This window comes from Saccoglossus kowalevskii, chromosome 6, assembly GCF_978046115.1.
Source record: "Saccoglossus kowalevskii chromosome 6, keSacKowa6.1, whole genome shotgun sequence".
In the NCBI taxonomy this organism is placed as follows: domain Eukaryota; kingdom Metazoa; phylum Hemichordata; class Enteropneusta; family Harrimaniidae; genus Saccoglossus; species Saccoglossus kowalevskii.
The window spans coordinates 11,663,878-11,679,113 of NC_140646.1; the positions used below are offsets into that span (position 1 = coordinate 11,663,878).

The window sequence follows — 15,236 nt, forward strand, 5'->3', positions numbered from 1 at the left end:
TGGGTACTCCTTTGATTGAGACTCCCTGGGTACTCCTTTGATTGAGACTCCCTGGGTACTCCTTTGATTGAGACTCCCTGGGTACTCCTTTGATTGAGACTCCCTGGGTACTCCTTTGATTGAGACACCCTGGGTTCTCCTTTGATTGAGACTCCCTGGGTTCTCCTTTGATTGAGACTTCCTGGGTACTACTCCTTTGATTGAGACTCCCTGGGTTCTCCTTTGATTGAGACTCCCTGGGTTCTCCTTTGATTGAGACTCCCTGGGTTCTCCTTTGATTGAGACTCCCTGGGCACTCCTTTGATTGAGACTCCCTGGGCACTCCTTTGATTGAGACTCCCTGGGTACTCCTTTGATTGAGACTCCCTGGGTACTCCTTTGATTGAGACTCCCTGGGTACTCCTTTGATTGAGACTCCCTGGGTACTCCTTTGATTGAGACTCCCTGGGTACTCCTTTGATTGAGACTCCCTGGGCACTCCTTTGATTGAGACTCCCTGGGCACTCCTTTGATTGAGACTCCCTGGGTACTCCTTTGATTGAGACTCCCTGGGTACTCCTTTGATTGAGACTCCCTGGGTACTCCTTTGATTGAGACTCCCTGGGTACTCCTTTGATTGAGACTCCCTGGGTACTCCTTTGATTGAGACTCCCTGGGTACTCCTTTGATTGAGACACCCTGGGTACTCCTTTGATTGAGACACCCTGGGTACTCCTTTGATTGAGACTCCCTGGGTACTCCTTTGATTGAGACACCCTGGGTACTCCTTTGATTGAGACTCCCTGGGCACTCCTTTGATTGAGACTCCCTGGGTACTCCTTTGATTGAGACTCCCTGGGTACTCCTTTGATTGAGACTCCCTGGGTTCTCCTTTGATTGAGACTCCCTGGGTTCTCCTTTGATTGAGACTCCCTGGGTTCTCCTTTGATTGAGACTCCCTGGGTACTCCTTTGATTGAGACTCCCTGGGTACTCCTTTGATTGAGACTCCCTGGGTACTCCTTTGATTGAGACTCCCTGGGTACTCCTTTGATTGAGACACCCTGGGTACTCCTTTGATTGAGACTCCCTGGGTACTCCTTTGATTGAGACACCCTGGGTTCTCCTTTGATTGAGACTCCCTGGGTTCTCCTTTGATTGAGACTCCCTGGGTTCTCCTTTGATTGAGACTCCCTGGGCACTCCTTTGATTGAGACTCCCTGGGCACTCCTTTGATTGAGACTCCCTGGGTACTCCTTTGATTGAGACTCCCTGGGTACTCCTTTGATTGAGACTCCCTGGGTACTCCTTTGATTGAGACTCCCTGGGTACTCCTTTGATTGAGACACCCTGGGTACTCCTTTGATTGAGACACCCTGGGTACTCCTTTGATTGAGACTCCCTGGGTACTCCTTTGATTGAGACACCCTGGGTACTCCTTTTTCTATATAAGAGCAGATTTTTTAAAATCTCACCTGTTTCTGAACGTTATTTGAAAATAACAAAAAAGCCACACCCTGTATTGCTTCACCTTCGCTACGAACCTCACCATTTACATCATAGCCATTGACAACAAGTTGGTCACCAAGGTTACCATTCTCCTTTGTCACTGTGTACTTAGCTGTTGACTGCAGAGGAACAAGCATCAAATCAATGTTATTAGCCACACACACTAGAACCTTATCCATTCAATTCATCTCAAAACAGCACTTCCAAGATCCCAGAAGGATGCATATCGGGCAACTCATAGTATGCAGAAAACCACATATAACAAAATAAGTTCAATTTGGGTGACATCTAAATCACAAATATTAAACTTTATGGATATGATTCTTAATTTGTTGTTATACATGTATACTCACAGTTTCAAATTTCCAAAGTGGGTGAGACGCTGTTACAATGTAATCACCGGGCATCACCTTACTGAATACATATCTAAAACAATTGAAAAGCAATGAACAATTTGTGAAATGACACACAATGGTCATACACTTGTCAACCATTGAGTAGCATGTAGGAGTTAATGGAGAAGACAACAAATACACTTTCAAACTAAACATTCTCAGTGGTATGCATATTTAAAATGCTAGTTTTCTCTAAATTTAAGCATGAAAGATTTTGGAACTTGCTGATATTTTGTGAATATATTGCTTATTGTCACAGAGCATTTTTTGAAGACTGATGTAAAATTATATTTAAAAAAACATCAGTGCCAAATAATTATACTTGAACATTGAGTTTCCTGGTGCCAATATGATGGAATTTTTAGATACATTCATGCAGATGTACCACACATTAATTGGATTGGTTTACACCTGGCTTGACCTATCAGGTCAAAGGATACAGTTTAAGGTCAACTTGTACATAAAACTAACATGGTGGATATCATTATGCACTCATTTTACCTGCATTTGTTGAAACCCCAAAAAATAATTGTTTATACTAATTTCTTTATTGAGATCATGACTGAGGAATAATCAATGACTGTTATTCACCTGTAAAACAACATGCCTGGAGACTGGCTGTAGATTATTTGCCACTGAAGCAATGCACTCATGTTTGTTTCATTTGAAACTTGTTTTGTTAATTTTCATATGAGAAGGCACTTACTTTCCACCAATATCAGTCAGGATTTCTTGAAGTACATCCATTGATGGTTTCTTTTTAAGTGATATTCTGACTCCGGCTGGCCCTTCTGACATTCCCTTGCTGATTACCTATACATGCAAAGAATAATATAAACACCTAACTATGTATGAAAAAATGTAAAAGAAAGTACGAAAATGGCTGCAGACCAGCAAAAATGGCTACAGGACAGTCAACAGTCATACAGATCAGGTACTCTATTGCTATGTTCACACGGCAGCATTCTATCGGAGCTGAACTACTTCTCCTCCCACGGATTAACAGGAGATTATCTCCAATGCGTTCATACAGTCGGGAGCCGAACGAGAGCCGAGATCTGCCAGAGTTCGATTCAGTCGAACGGAACAGTGCCCTGGAATAATTAGTGACTGAAAATGATTTTAGTGTTGTGCTTGTGTTTTTTATTTACATGGCATGATGCTGTTGAGCTAGGAGAAAAAAGAGCCTGAGCATGGAGGTAGAAAAGACAATGACTGGTATTATGATTTAGGTACTAGTATCTCGAATAAACAGGAAACACGGCAGCTAAAATGCGTTTAATACAACCTATTCGCTCAAGTTATTGTCATGCAAAATTACCATTTTGTAACTATTCAACTGTAGTGATATCTAAACTACTAGGAAGAATCACAGATTCTCTCTATCTATCATAGAGAAACTATTGAAGAATCTAAACCTACCTGGAACATGTCACCGTACCGCGATCGCTTCTACGATTTATATTTTTAGTGTCTTTAAAAAGTTTCCGTACAGTCGTTCTTTCAAGTTTTTGTCGCATAATTTCGTACGCCATTTTGTTTTTCCCGTTGAGCTATCAATCTATCGCAATAATTTGTTACTATATATCAAGACGCATACCTCTTATTCAAGCCTGAAATTGCGTGAAATTATGAAAGATGTTGTCTCCGCCATAATTGAGATGAGAGGTTACTCGAAGAAGACGATTGAGGACGTGATTTCGGCTCCGATAGTTGGGCCCCAATGCGTTTACACGATCGGAGCCATGTCAGGGCTCAACCCTATCGGAGTTCAACCCCAAAGGTTTAGTGGAGCCGAAATTGGCTCGAGCCGAACGCGTTTACACTGCCATTTTTGCTAGCTCGAGCTGGCTCGAACCGTTGGGCTCCGATAAAATGCTGTCGTGTGAACATAGCATATAAAGACCTCAAGATCAGCTATAATAACCTCAGATCAGTTACAATGACCTTGGATAAGCTATAATGACCTCAGATAAGCTATAATGACCTCTGATAACCTATAATAACCTGGGATCAGCTATAATGGCCTTAGAGCAGTTATAACAACTTCACCTCATCTATGATAGCTGCATGTAAGCCAAGATGGCTACAGATGAAATCCAACTATGAGTAACTGGCCTCAGATAGGCCCAAATGCCCAGAAGTCAGTCAAAACAATATACCAAACTTTGCTGTATTAGAAGTGACTAAGGTCAAAATAAGTCAAATTTTAATGATCCAGTATAGGTGTAAAATATAAAACAATAATCTTATTATAGATAATACAATACTGATGAAGTAGTAGTGTTTTTTTAAATTAATAGTAGAGATGCAGGTTCGTGGGCATTCTGAGTGAATTTTTTTTTTCTTACCCAGACAGTCTTGGCTAGATTGTGTTCAAATTTCGGAGCTTTGTCTATGTTGGATCATACTCAAAAAAACATTTTCAAAATATAGGGAACCCAGGCACGCGTATGTGATTAAAAGTCCCGAAAGTTTGTTTGCGTTGCTCTTTGATTGACAAGTCACTGTTGATGTTATATGCAAATGAGTTGCTGGCCTCAGTTACGGAGAAGCGGTGTGTAACTTCCTGTCCTGGCGCGATCAACTAGCCTCGCAAACTACACACACAAAAAAACAGACAAGATGTAGATGCTTTCAGCATGCAAGCTGAATGAAAACATACAGTTGTAAATGATAAGTAAAGTTTTTCACCCTTATCTCGCAATATGTCAATAACTTCTCGTCTGGCAGCTTCTAGTGGTATACTGTTAAAAAATTCGATTTTTTATTTATTTTCATAAAGGAGGAAGGTCCGATAGCGCGATTTCATTTTTTGCATTGTGAGCGAAACTAAAAAATGTTTCCACATATTTTTCACTCTAAAGGCATTTTAACAGTGAAGTAAACATTTTTCATTGCGCTCTAATGATCACCGTGTCGTGCATTGCGATGCAATGGACAAACACCACTGCTGTTGCTGTCATCGATAACTAACTTTTCAAAATACACAAACGTAAAATTAGGCGAGGGTTCTGCACCTATTCACATAGTTCATACCTACCATAGACTCCGGTCAGTCAAAATGACTATTTTTAACTGTAGGCATTAATCAGCGATTCTGCCGGTGACGGAGAGATAGAATCCAGGTCAGGGGAAGCCCCATGACCTCAAGCTTTTTTTACCCCTTACGTCACGAACCCACGTGACCGAGGCCACCTGCCAGCGCCACAGGTAGCCATCACATCCATCACTCTGGTTCCTTTCTCTCCGCCTCGAGGACTTGGACCAATGCGACGGAAAGAGTGGGGAGTCTGGGGGGACCCGGAGTCTATGGTGGGTGTATGAACTATGTGAATAGGCGGGTTCGGAGAACCCTCGCCTAAATTCACTACGTTCAATTACCCACCATAGACTCCGGTCAGTCAAAATGACTATTTTGAACTGTAGTCAGAGTCGGACACCGATAGGTGGCGGGTTTTTCCGAGCAAACAGAAGAAAAAAAAAAGGAGAATGATGAAAGACTTTTCCCCAGTCCGGGATGAAAACAAACCCAAAAACCTAAGTTAAGACCCAAGAAGGGTGGTGTCTTACCTTGCCTGTGCTGTCCCCGAAGCAAGAAGCCAATGCTGTTGTGGTGACAGGGTCCGGTGTGCACGAGAAAGCTAGACCCAAGCCGAATTCAGGGGTGATAAGCTTGAAGTAGGACCGAAACAGTTCGCATGAGGGCGTAGGTCGACAGAAGCGAAACCTGGGAGCTTCCAGGAAGTGCTAGTGGAACAGACAATCTGCCCGCAAAAATACCAAGACTGACTTATCGCCTATGCACAGAGGCCCCTGCGATCGTTCGGGCTGGGTCAGCAAACAAGGCATGACCCGCTACGACGGGGCCTAACCTGAAGAGACCCTGCTCAATAGATTGGGTGTCTCTTAGGTAGTAGTTGATGAAGACGTTCTGTGTTCTCCAGAAGCCTGCCCTCAGAATGTGTTTGACCGGGCAGAGAAGCAATTCTTCCTGATCCTCCGGACTGACAATATTTGCCAGCCGGGGGATGACAATCGGTTGAGGATCGTGTCCTGGGATTTGGTTCTTGGCGAGAAAACCAGATTCGTCCATAAAAGCAGCACAACCTTCCGCGAAGGACAGTGCGCGCCTAGCTCTGACCGGCGCCTACCTGAGGCGAGGGCCAGGAGGAAGACTATTTTGAGTGGTGTGGATTGCATAGGCTCAAAGGGCAGTCTGCTTAGAGCAGACAACACAGCCGACGAGTCCCAGTTGGGCAGCTCCCTTGTATGGGGTCTTGGCGCCTGGAAAGCAGTAATAATAGGACAATCAGCTAGTCTTGTTCCCGTACGTTCTGAGTGGTGGGGGACAAGACCGACCTGTAGCCAACGCAGGCTGCGTAGGACAAACCCACTTCGTCAAACAGGTGAACGAAGGAGCCTCCTACCTGGCCAATAGAGGGATGGTATGGATCAATCGCCCTTCCACTACACCAATCAGTGTATGCTTGCAGCCTAGAAATGTAGGCCGTGTAGGTGGAATGCCTGTTCGCCCTGGCCAGGACATTGGCAGTCCACTCAGATAAGGCTTTCGTATGTGCGGGTCTACTGAGAGCCTCTATGCGTGTAAGTGATACCTGCTGGGCTCGTTGGTAGTGTGCCGTCTGGTTGGAACGGCAGGTCCGGTAAGTCCGGAAGCACTGCTGGCGCTTCGACTAGCATTTCCAACAGAAGTGGAAACTAGGCCTTGCTTGGCCAATGGGGTGCAACCCATGATAATATGCGGGTGTGCACCTGTCGAAGTTTTCTCCGGTGCCTGGTGAACTAGCGGGAAAGGAGGACAGGCGTATACAACTAAGTGGGTCCACGGGGCTAGCAAAGCGACCCTGGCCCAGGCTCCTGGAGTCAGCAGGAGTGTTACGTACGTCGGGAGCTTGGCATTCCGGGGTGCAGCAAAACGGTCCAACCTTGGACCATCCCACGGCCGAAACAGCCTGGAGGCTACCCACTGGGGTATCAGCTACTCTGTGTTCTGGAGACGGAGCCGCCCTGAAAAGGCGTCGCCAGACTGTTCCTCACCCCTGGAAGGTGGTGTGCGGTTAGCTCCACATTGTTTTCCAGGCACCAAAGGAGGATTTTGCTCCGCTAGGACTGACAACGATAGGGAATGCATCCCCCCTCCTTCTTGAAGGAGACCACCGCTGCATTGCCTGTGGTCTCGAACTACGGGTAGAAAGCGTGGTTGTGCTAAGTACACTGCTTTCAGTTCGAGGCGGTTGATATGGTAGTCCCGAAACTAATGCAGGGACCATATCCTTGGGCATGTTGGCCCAATGCGCTCCCCAACCCTAGGGGGAGGTATCTGTTACCAGAGTCATACCTGCGGCGAGCGGGCCCAAGAGGCTCCCCTGTCCGAGGTTGGCCAGTGACGACCACCAGAGCAGGGCTTCCTTCACTTGGTCCGAGATCGAAACCCGCCTATCTAGTTCCCATAGGAGAGCTCGGCGTTATAACTAGTGTTATACTGGGCGGCTGCGTAGTGCGGCCTGGGGAACGACCCTTCGAACCGAGGTCATCATTTCGATGATCCGCATTAGTTCACAGAGGGACACCAAGGGAACGCTGACTAGGCATTCGGCTAGGCTGCTTAGCGCTAAGCAATACACTTGAAATAGCTAAGCCAAGCTTACTCTTACTTAGCTTACCTCTGTGTCAAAACTCCATGCCCAGGGACCCCAACTGCACGTTGGGTCGAGGTGGAACTTGTCGATTTACTAATGAGCCCAACTGGTGAAGTAAATCCCGTGTTAGCCTGACGCGTTTGGCTATTACCCCTTGCCGGGGTTGTTGGTAACCGGAAGTCTGGATATGGATTGAGGTGTACCGACATCTGGTGAAGCAGCAGCACTACCTGTTTCATCACTCTGGTGAACATGTAGGGCGCTGAGCCTAACCCGAATGGGGGCACCCGAAATTCGAATACTTGGCCCAGCTGGGCGATTCAAAGAAGATGGCAACTCGCTGGGTGCATCGGTACGTGCAGGTAGGCCCCGCTTAAGTCTAGCGGGGCTAACCAGTCAAAACGGTGGATGGAGAGAAGAACCCTGAATGGTGTCTCCATGTGGAACCGATCGAGGAGCACGTACTGATTCTGTCTGCCTAGGTCCAAAACTGGATGCCTGCCACTTGTAGTTTTGGTACTACGAACACATTTGGGTAGAAGCCTGGCCTTAGTTCCGGCTGATGTACCCTGTGTAGGGCGTCTTTCCCCAGCAAACTGCTACTTCCTGTCTGATTGCTTCTGCCTTGCGGGAGTCCTTTGGCAGTGCCCAACAGGGGAGGCACTAACGGGGGGAAATGGAGATTTCAGCGGTATCCCGTAAACTGGCGTGTACGACAGGGATATGTGGCCATGTGTTCGGCAGTTGCGAGGGGTGTGCTACCTTCCCACATGAGGAGAGTTCTCCCAAGGCCTGAAGTAGTCACTAAGTTGTGACCTGGCCATTCACCGAACACGTGCCTGTCCCCCCGGTTGCAGAGGTGAGCGTCAAACATGCTACCCTGCTGCTGGGTAGACGTCCACCCAGAGAGGGTGAGGAGCCACCACCTGGCACTTACCTCCCTGGGGGCACAACACTACCCTTCCCTCCCATGGAAGGGTATAAGCGCTTGCCTCCTGGCTGACTCTGGCTAGCGGACGACGCCCTAGGGCGTTGGGTTTTCTGTGCTTAGGGTGCCCTCCGTTTGCCCATAACTGGCTAGCGGATTCAATCTGAACCCTCTGGTTCATTGCACTCCGAAGCTCCGAGACTGTACCCACCATTCCCTGAACAAAGAGGGTGGAGGATGTCCATTCTGCATCACTGAGGTGGGGACGTACCCCGGCTCAGCTTGTCGGCGAAAACATGTGCGTCTAAGGCCGCGTCTCGTAGCACGGTAGTGGCCCTGGCCAAGAGACCCAGGCGACACTAGGGGGTGTCGCATGTAGATGTGCGGTGGCCCACCAGTAAAAATGTCGCCTAGTCTAGGAGGCTGGTGCGTTCTGCCTCCAAGGTCTCCAGAGTGCTGGTCACGCATAATAACGTGCTCAAGCAACTCTGCCCTCAGGACTTGATGGGTCATCTTCAATTGGCAAAGACACCCATGGAAGGCGGCTATCCCCCTTTGCCCGGTTTGCCAAATTTGTGGTACCAGGGTCTGGGGAAGGAGCCTTGGAATCCGGTTGGGAGCGTTTTGGTCTCATCCCACGCTATGGGGTCTGATCCCTAAACCACACCGGGTAGCGTTTGGTCCAGTGGGAAGTGTTGCCTAATGTTATCCCCAGCCGGGGGCCTTAAGCATTACATCCTCCGCGGCTGACCAACGCCGCCCATCAACACCGTTTGCATGCTCTGCGCCCCACTTCGCACTCAGGCGGACAGGGAGAGACTTGCCGACGAGGTTGCTTTGGATCCCGACACCCGTGATCCCATAAGCATTGAAGCAACCTTAGGTGGTCACTTTAGGATCAAGGGTGGGGGGTATATACATTGTATCACTGGGATCGATGATACTCCGCCTCACCAAGAAAAGCGTGGCTCACCGAGTCATACAGATGGAAGACTCTGAGGGACCGCCCGGAGTACCGGCTGTATCCGACGCAAGCGAAATGCATCTCCTTTCACTTTAAATATGCGAGAGAGAGCATGTTCGACTGTGCGTCTCATGACAGGGTCAGTTCCCTCTGGGGACTCCTGTGGGTCGGTAAGAAAAGAGTCAAAACCCACAGCGGGGACCGAACACAAGAATAAATTCGTTACCGTTGTACCGTTACCATGTGACGAACCCTAGCTGGCTGAAAGTGGGGGGGGTCAACGTGTGCCCTGCCCTGAAAGCCCTGCCCCGAGATCTGGGACTTGGCTGCCAGCACCCCATTGGCATTCAGTGCCCGAGGATCCAGAGAAGGACCGATGCAATTAGCCTGAGCCTCGACCATCCCCCAAAATAGTGGGAGAGCCGTGCCTGGGAACGGGGGTTCCCCGGAACAGACATGTTTGAATGCAAACATGTTTTCATGTCTCTTCCTGCTTGCCCACCGAGGGGACACAGTGGAGACAGCTCGCTCCAACTGCGTCTGATCTACCCGGCCTGCCAGGGACGCAATTGCCCCGACAGTCCTTCGATCAAAGCCCTCAACTCTGAGGCAAACCCGGCGCCGTGCGAGGAAGGGTCCACAAAGAGACCCGCAACGGGCCCCATAGGAGGAAAGTCTCCAGGGGCACAGCCTCGCTGCAGCCGGTAAAATTGGGTAAAATACCACCTGAAAAAACAGACTGAGGATGCCCTCTGATCAGCGGGGGAGGCCGAGAAAAATATCGGTACCTCCGCCGTCGGGCCTCACATAGTGAATTGCTCAGTTAATTAAAAATAAAAAATACCCTGGAAATTTCTGAAAAATTGGCAACGAGATGCTGTTTTTAAACACAGCGGAAAAATCATGCACTCTGCGATGCCATCATGGTTACCTTAATCGGAAACCCCCTTGTCAGCTAGCATGCACTGGTAATGATGTTGCAAAGTACGTTGTACGTCCATGCTCGGCGACCTCTGGTATTATGGCAATCTATGAATGAGGTATTTCCAGAGGTTATAGTTCATTTAAGTTTCATCGACCCGTCTTGTCTGTAGTTGAATGAAACATGCCTCGATTTACTAGTTTCCTATGCTTCCTATGCGACTATATTTCGAAATTGTTTCACAGGCGTTTGACAGTAGTAAAAACTGTGAATAGCCGCTGAGTAGTCAAATATAGAGCCAATTTCAACCGGGTCGTCTAACTTCGCATGGTTCATTTCACCGGGGATCGCGGAAACTGCGTCATACAAAGTATTTTTTTAAAGGTTTGTGGCAAGGTAAATTTAGACTCAACCCACCCAATGGCGGTCGCTATGTTTATATAACTGTATGAATATCTCAACGGCTTTACATAATCCATTGTGCCACTCCTTCAGTGGGATTGATAACACGACGCCATGACAGTTTTTCATGCAAGGTTGTGACTTGGCGGACGTTTTTTCTTTCGTTTCCCTCGAATTATAAATATTTTTATTTTATTTTTTTACCTGACGATTTAACATCAGCAAGTTTCGGTGTATGGTGTATTTCTATGAGTTTCTTTTACACATATGAAGCGAATTATTCGTTTTTATCACTGTTTTTACAAAATGGCGATTATCTCAGTTTCAGTTTTTACTCAAAATTTCAACTTTAAAACTATTTAACTTTTAGACGGTTTATTTGTTTTCAATGAAATTTTCAGGGGTCATTATTCAGGTCTATCCTAAATAAATGGCTTCGTATGGTTTCACTGTCTTTCCTGAAACAGAAACAATAGAGCTGCCAATTAGCGGCTCTGTTAATTTTGAACGATTTATAAAATATGAATGTTTCAAAGAGCACTGTGTAAAAACTTTTCAATGGAAACACTAATAACTAAGCCATTATGTTCCTGGTAAACAGAAGTTTTAAATAAGTGTTTTTAAATCAAAATCAGGGTATGCATTCAAAAGTTAAATAGTTTTAAGTGCACTTTCACCTAAAATGCATGATTTTAACGCAAAATCAACACCACTTAATATGGTATCATAGTACATTATTGTAAACCATAAAACTCAAAAGTTTAAATAAAACTCTTTCAAATGATATATAACTTGATTGGTAAAACATATATTTTACTCATTTAATTACAGTAATTAAAGCCAATTAAAAATATAGTATCCCAACCTGCATCTCTACCTTGAATGACTTACCCTGCCATTTATTGAAAATCCATTGAATTTGAAATTGATATCTTCTCCTTTACTACATGGGTCCGATTTACCATCAATACTCAACTCAACAGTACTAGGATCTGCAAACACAAAATACTTGAAATTCATCAATCTGAGATTTAAATTTAAAAGACGTGTTTATCTCATCTCAATGTTAAACCCAATACAGGTTCAATGATACGAGTGTAGAGCAAACAACAATGGATGACAATAGTGCTATGCGACAACAACTGAAAGTTTGTATTGTGATATATTAGGAGAAACTCACCAAATGTCCATCCTATCGGTGGTTCTACTTTTAAAATAAAATCTCCCTGTGAAGGAAATCATATTAGCATTAGATTACAAATAAAACAGTAATTTTATATAAAGAACAAAAGAGCAAGAGCAGGTACAGGTACGTGTCAATAAAATGCAAAACATGAAATAAAATCTACAAAATGAAAAAAATATTTCTAGCAAAAATTAACTATTGGTGTACAAAACACAATTTATATTCAATTCTAACAGCTGATAAACGCTCCTGTGACTGGAATGCCATGCATGGCTATTTTGTATGCAGTTCAGTAGACAGAAGTTTCAGCTCAAACAATTCAAAAATATTTCTGGTTTGTGACTACTGTACATTGTACATATTTGGTTGTGCTGATTCAACACTTTTAGTATCCTAGCTTCAACTGAGCACATATAAGCAAAGTAAGACATTGGTGATTTAGACACTATATTTGAGTACTGGTATCTGGTGAACTCACCCACTGTCTTAGCTCTAAGCATTTGCAATCTTAGATCAAATGCTAGCTTGCACTAAATCTATTCTACCAATTCATGCTGTGAAATGATGCACCATAATGAATTGCAGCAGACGTACCTTATCATAAATGGGAATCAGAAAATAACCATTGTTAGGAGCACAGTCAGTCTGGTATTTTAGACTTCCTTGCTTGGTGTAAAGTTTAACCTAATAAAAAGTAAAAAATATAAAGTTCATCATCACAATCAGATTTACGCAATAATACAGATCTGCCTGTTTTAGTAACAATAATACTGTAAAATACTTTATTTTCGCTTGGAACTAATTTTTCTCTATTTTTGCTGAAGAAATGATTCAGTGAAAATAAAATCCAGCGAATATACCTTTTTTTCTATATTTTACATTCAACTCGTCAAAAATCAGTGAAAATAAATTCCATATGAAACACCAAAAAAGTCTTTTCAGCAAAAATTAATTCAAGCTAAAATAAAGTATTTTACAGTAATGCAGTGTGTATCATTTTTTAATTAATATAGAGAACTGCGACTTAACTTCAATTTAATCATACACATAGTGAGCATGTGATTCCAAACTACTTGATGAATATCTGAGATCAAACTACTTGATAGTCGACCAGTGAGTTTCATTTTAACATTCAAGTGCGGAAACCTTTGACAGATGAATGGAAAAAAATAGCGTCAGTAGAAGATGTTTTGACCTATTCTTGTTTTCCAATCACCGGAAACGCACTTTATTTTACTAGGCCTACACAAAGGACATACATATAAAAGATGTGGCAATCACAAGCAAAGACGTCAGTGCCTGAACACTAGACAGCCAAGGCAGTTTGAAATTTTGAAATAATTATTTTACTATTAGTGCATCAAGGCATGCAAGTGGAGGTCATGACAACTGCCTCCAACAATGTAAATTACATTTCACTACTTTCTACCAATCCTCAGTTGTTCTTATTGAATCTGTTAAAGAAGATGCATTTTTAACGACATTTTATTTGATTGTTGTTGCAATACTGTAGAATACTTTATTTTCGCTTGGAATTTCTTTTCGCTATTTTCGGTGAAGGGATGATTCCGTGAAAATAAAATCCAGCGAATATACTTTTTTTCCTATATTTCACATTCAACTCATCAAAAATCAGTGAAAATAAATTCCATAAAGAACGCCCAAAAAGCCTTTTCAGTGAAAATTAAATCCATCGAAAATAAAGTATTCCACAGTAATATGCATACTGTATTATGAGTATTCACAGAATAATAGCGTCAGAAATTTGTTGTCAATTGCCAAACATCATCAAAAAGTTCCATGGATTCAGTTGTTGAATTTTGTGTCTTAGAGTGTCACACATGGTATGAGTATTCTTTTTTTCGACAACCGAAGACAGACTATAAAAAGAATTATGACTGATAAGCAGTGCAATAGACATTTGATTGTGATAAGTACATCGGTAAATGGCGCCATAATTTTCAGATTGGATATTGGATCAAGTGACTGAAAATTGAAAGGGTTTTCAACTAAATTTTACCAACAATACAACATCTACAGGATGATCAGGATAGAGATTCTGGTGACATTGGTGCCATAGCTTTTGTTTAACTCGTCCTCTGAATACATTATTCATTATATGCAAATGATTACATTTAGATAGGTGGGACTATTATGTGAAGTTTTGCATGTTTGTCAAGCTCTCCGGTAATTTTTATTTTTCAAAGGTACATTTTTTTGAGAATATTACTTTAATTCAAACTGGACAGTGAATCGAGAAACAACAACCAACAAACTGCCGGTAGCACTATTTCAGTTTGATTGCATGGTTTGTACAATTTATCACGCTGAAAGACTTCTTGGCGTCCAGCAACATTTTCAGAAAAAAAGATAATTACGTAGTGATTTCTAATCACTTTTTATTTACAGCGCCGGTTCAATGCGGGCTAACTGCATGGATTCTTGCTTAATCTGAGAAAAAGATGAAGATGGTTGAACTATATGCATAAATAATAATTTGATTCCCATTTACTGATTTAGCAAAATTTGATCGTAAGTAACAGGAAAAAAACAAATATCCCCAAATTTTATTTTAATCAAAGTTAAAGCGATAAGATTATTCTGTCGAAACGTCAAAGTTAACGTTCGCTTTTCGAATCAACGCGAGAAATAAGAGTAGTGACCTTTCACATAGCAGAATGTCATGATTTTAATAATCAAAACACGGTCGCTCTTTCCAAAAATTACAGTACATTGCATGCAATTTTACATACAAATGCACATTGTCGTGATCGTGTACTGAAATGAAATATTCTTACCTCCACCCTCGAAAAGCTTATTTCCACATCAGATTTTACAAATCCACCACATCCTAGAAAATCCTGCGCTGTTACCTGAATTGCATGACTGATAAAAATTCCTATTAACGTAGCAAATTGCAAATACATGACAAAACGTACAGGACGCCGAGAAACAAACGCCGGGCACACTGGACAACGTGAAATGAACAAAATGGCGATTGAGCAAAGGATTGTGGGTGTCGGGGATATACCCCTTAACCGGAAGTAGGGATTCCCCACGCTGTTGTGTCTCCTGCAATGATTTCTTCGTTAAATTTGAGGCACATTTAAATTGTGTACTACTGAGTATGTTAAGGCATACATAAAATGTTAAAAATAATAGTAACGGAATCACGGTAATGTATAGTTGCATTTGCCCACCGCTCCACTCTACAACACGTACGTCTAATGGAAGACCACGAAATTATGGGTCGGAGAATTGAAATCATTGGAGAATTGAAGACCAACGC

The 15,236-nt window shown here is 43.6% G+C and overlaps 1 protein-coding gene across 1 annotated transcript in view; it reads right to left on the minus strand.

The window, feature by feature from the left end:
• Positions 1–14,938, minus strand: part of LOC100329044 (nodal modulator-like protein) — a 36,835-nt gene extending 21,897 nt beyond the window's left edge. The window contains exons 1-7 of the mRNA XM_006814047.3: positions 14,746–14,938; positions 12,542–12,631; positions 11,942–11,987; positions 11,653–11,753; positions 2,589–2,695; positions 1,841–1,913; positions 1,454–1,606 (exon numbers count right to left, since the gene is read on the minus strand). Coding sequence (XP_006814110.1) covers positions 1,454–1,606; positions 1,841–1,913; positions 2,589–2,695; positions 11,653–11,753; positions 11,942–11,987; positions 12,542–12,631; positions 14,746–14,874 — 699 coding nt within the window. The 5' untranslated portion in view covers positions 14,875–14,938. The remainder of the gene's footprint in view (positions 1–1,453; positions 1,607–1,840; positions 1,914–2,588; positions 2,696–11,652; positions 11,754–11,941; positions 11,988–12,541; positions 12,632–14,745) is intronic.
• Between the last annotated feature and the right edge of the window lie 298 nt (positions 14,939–15,236).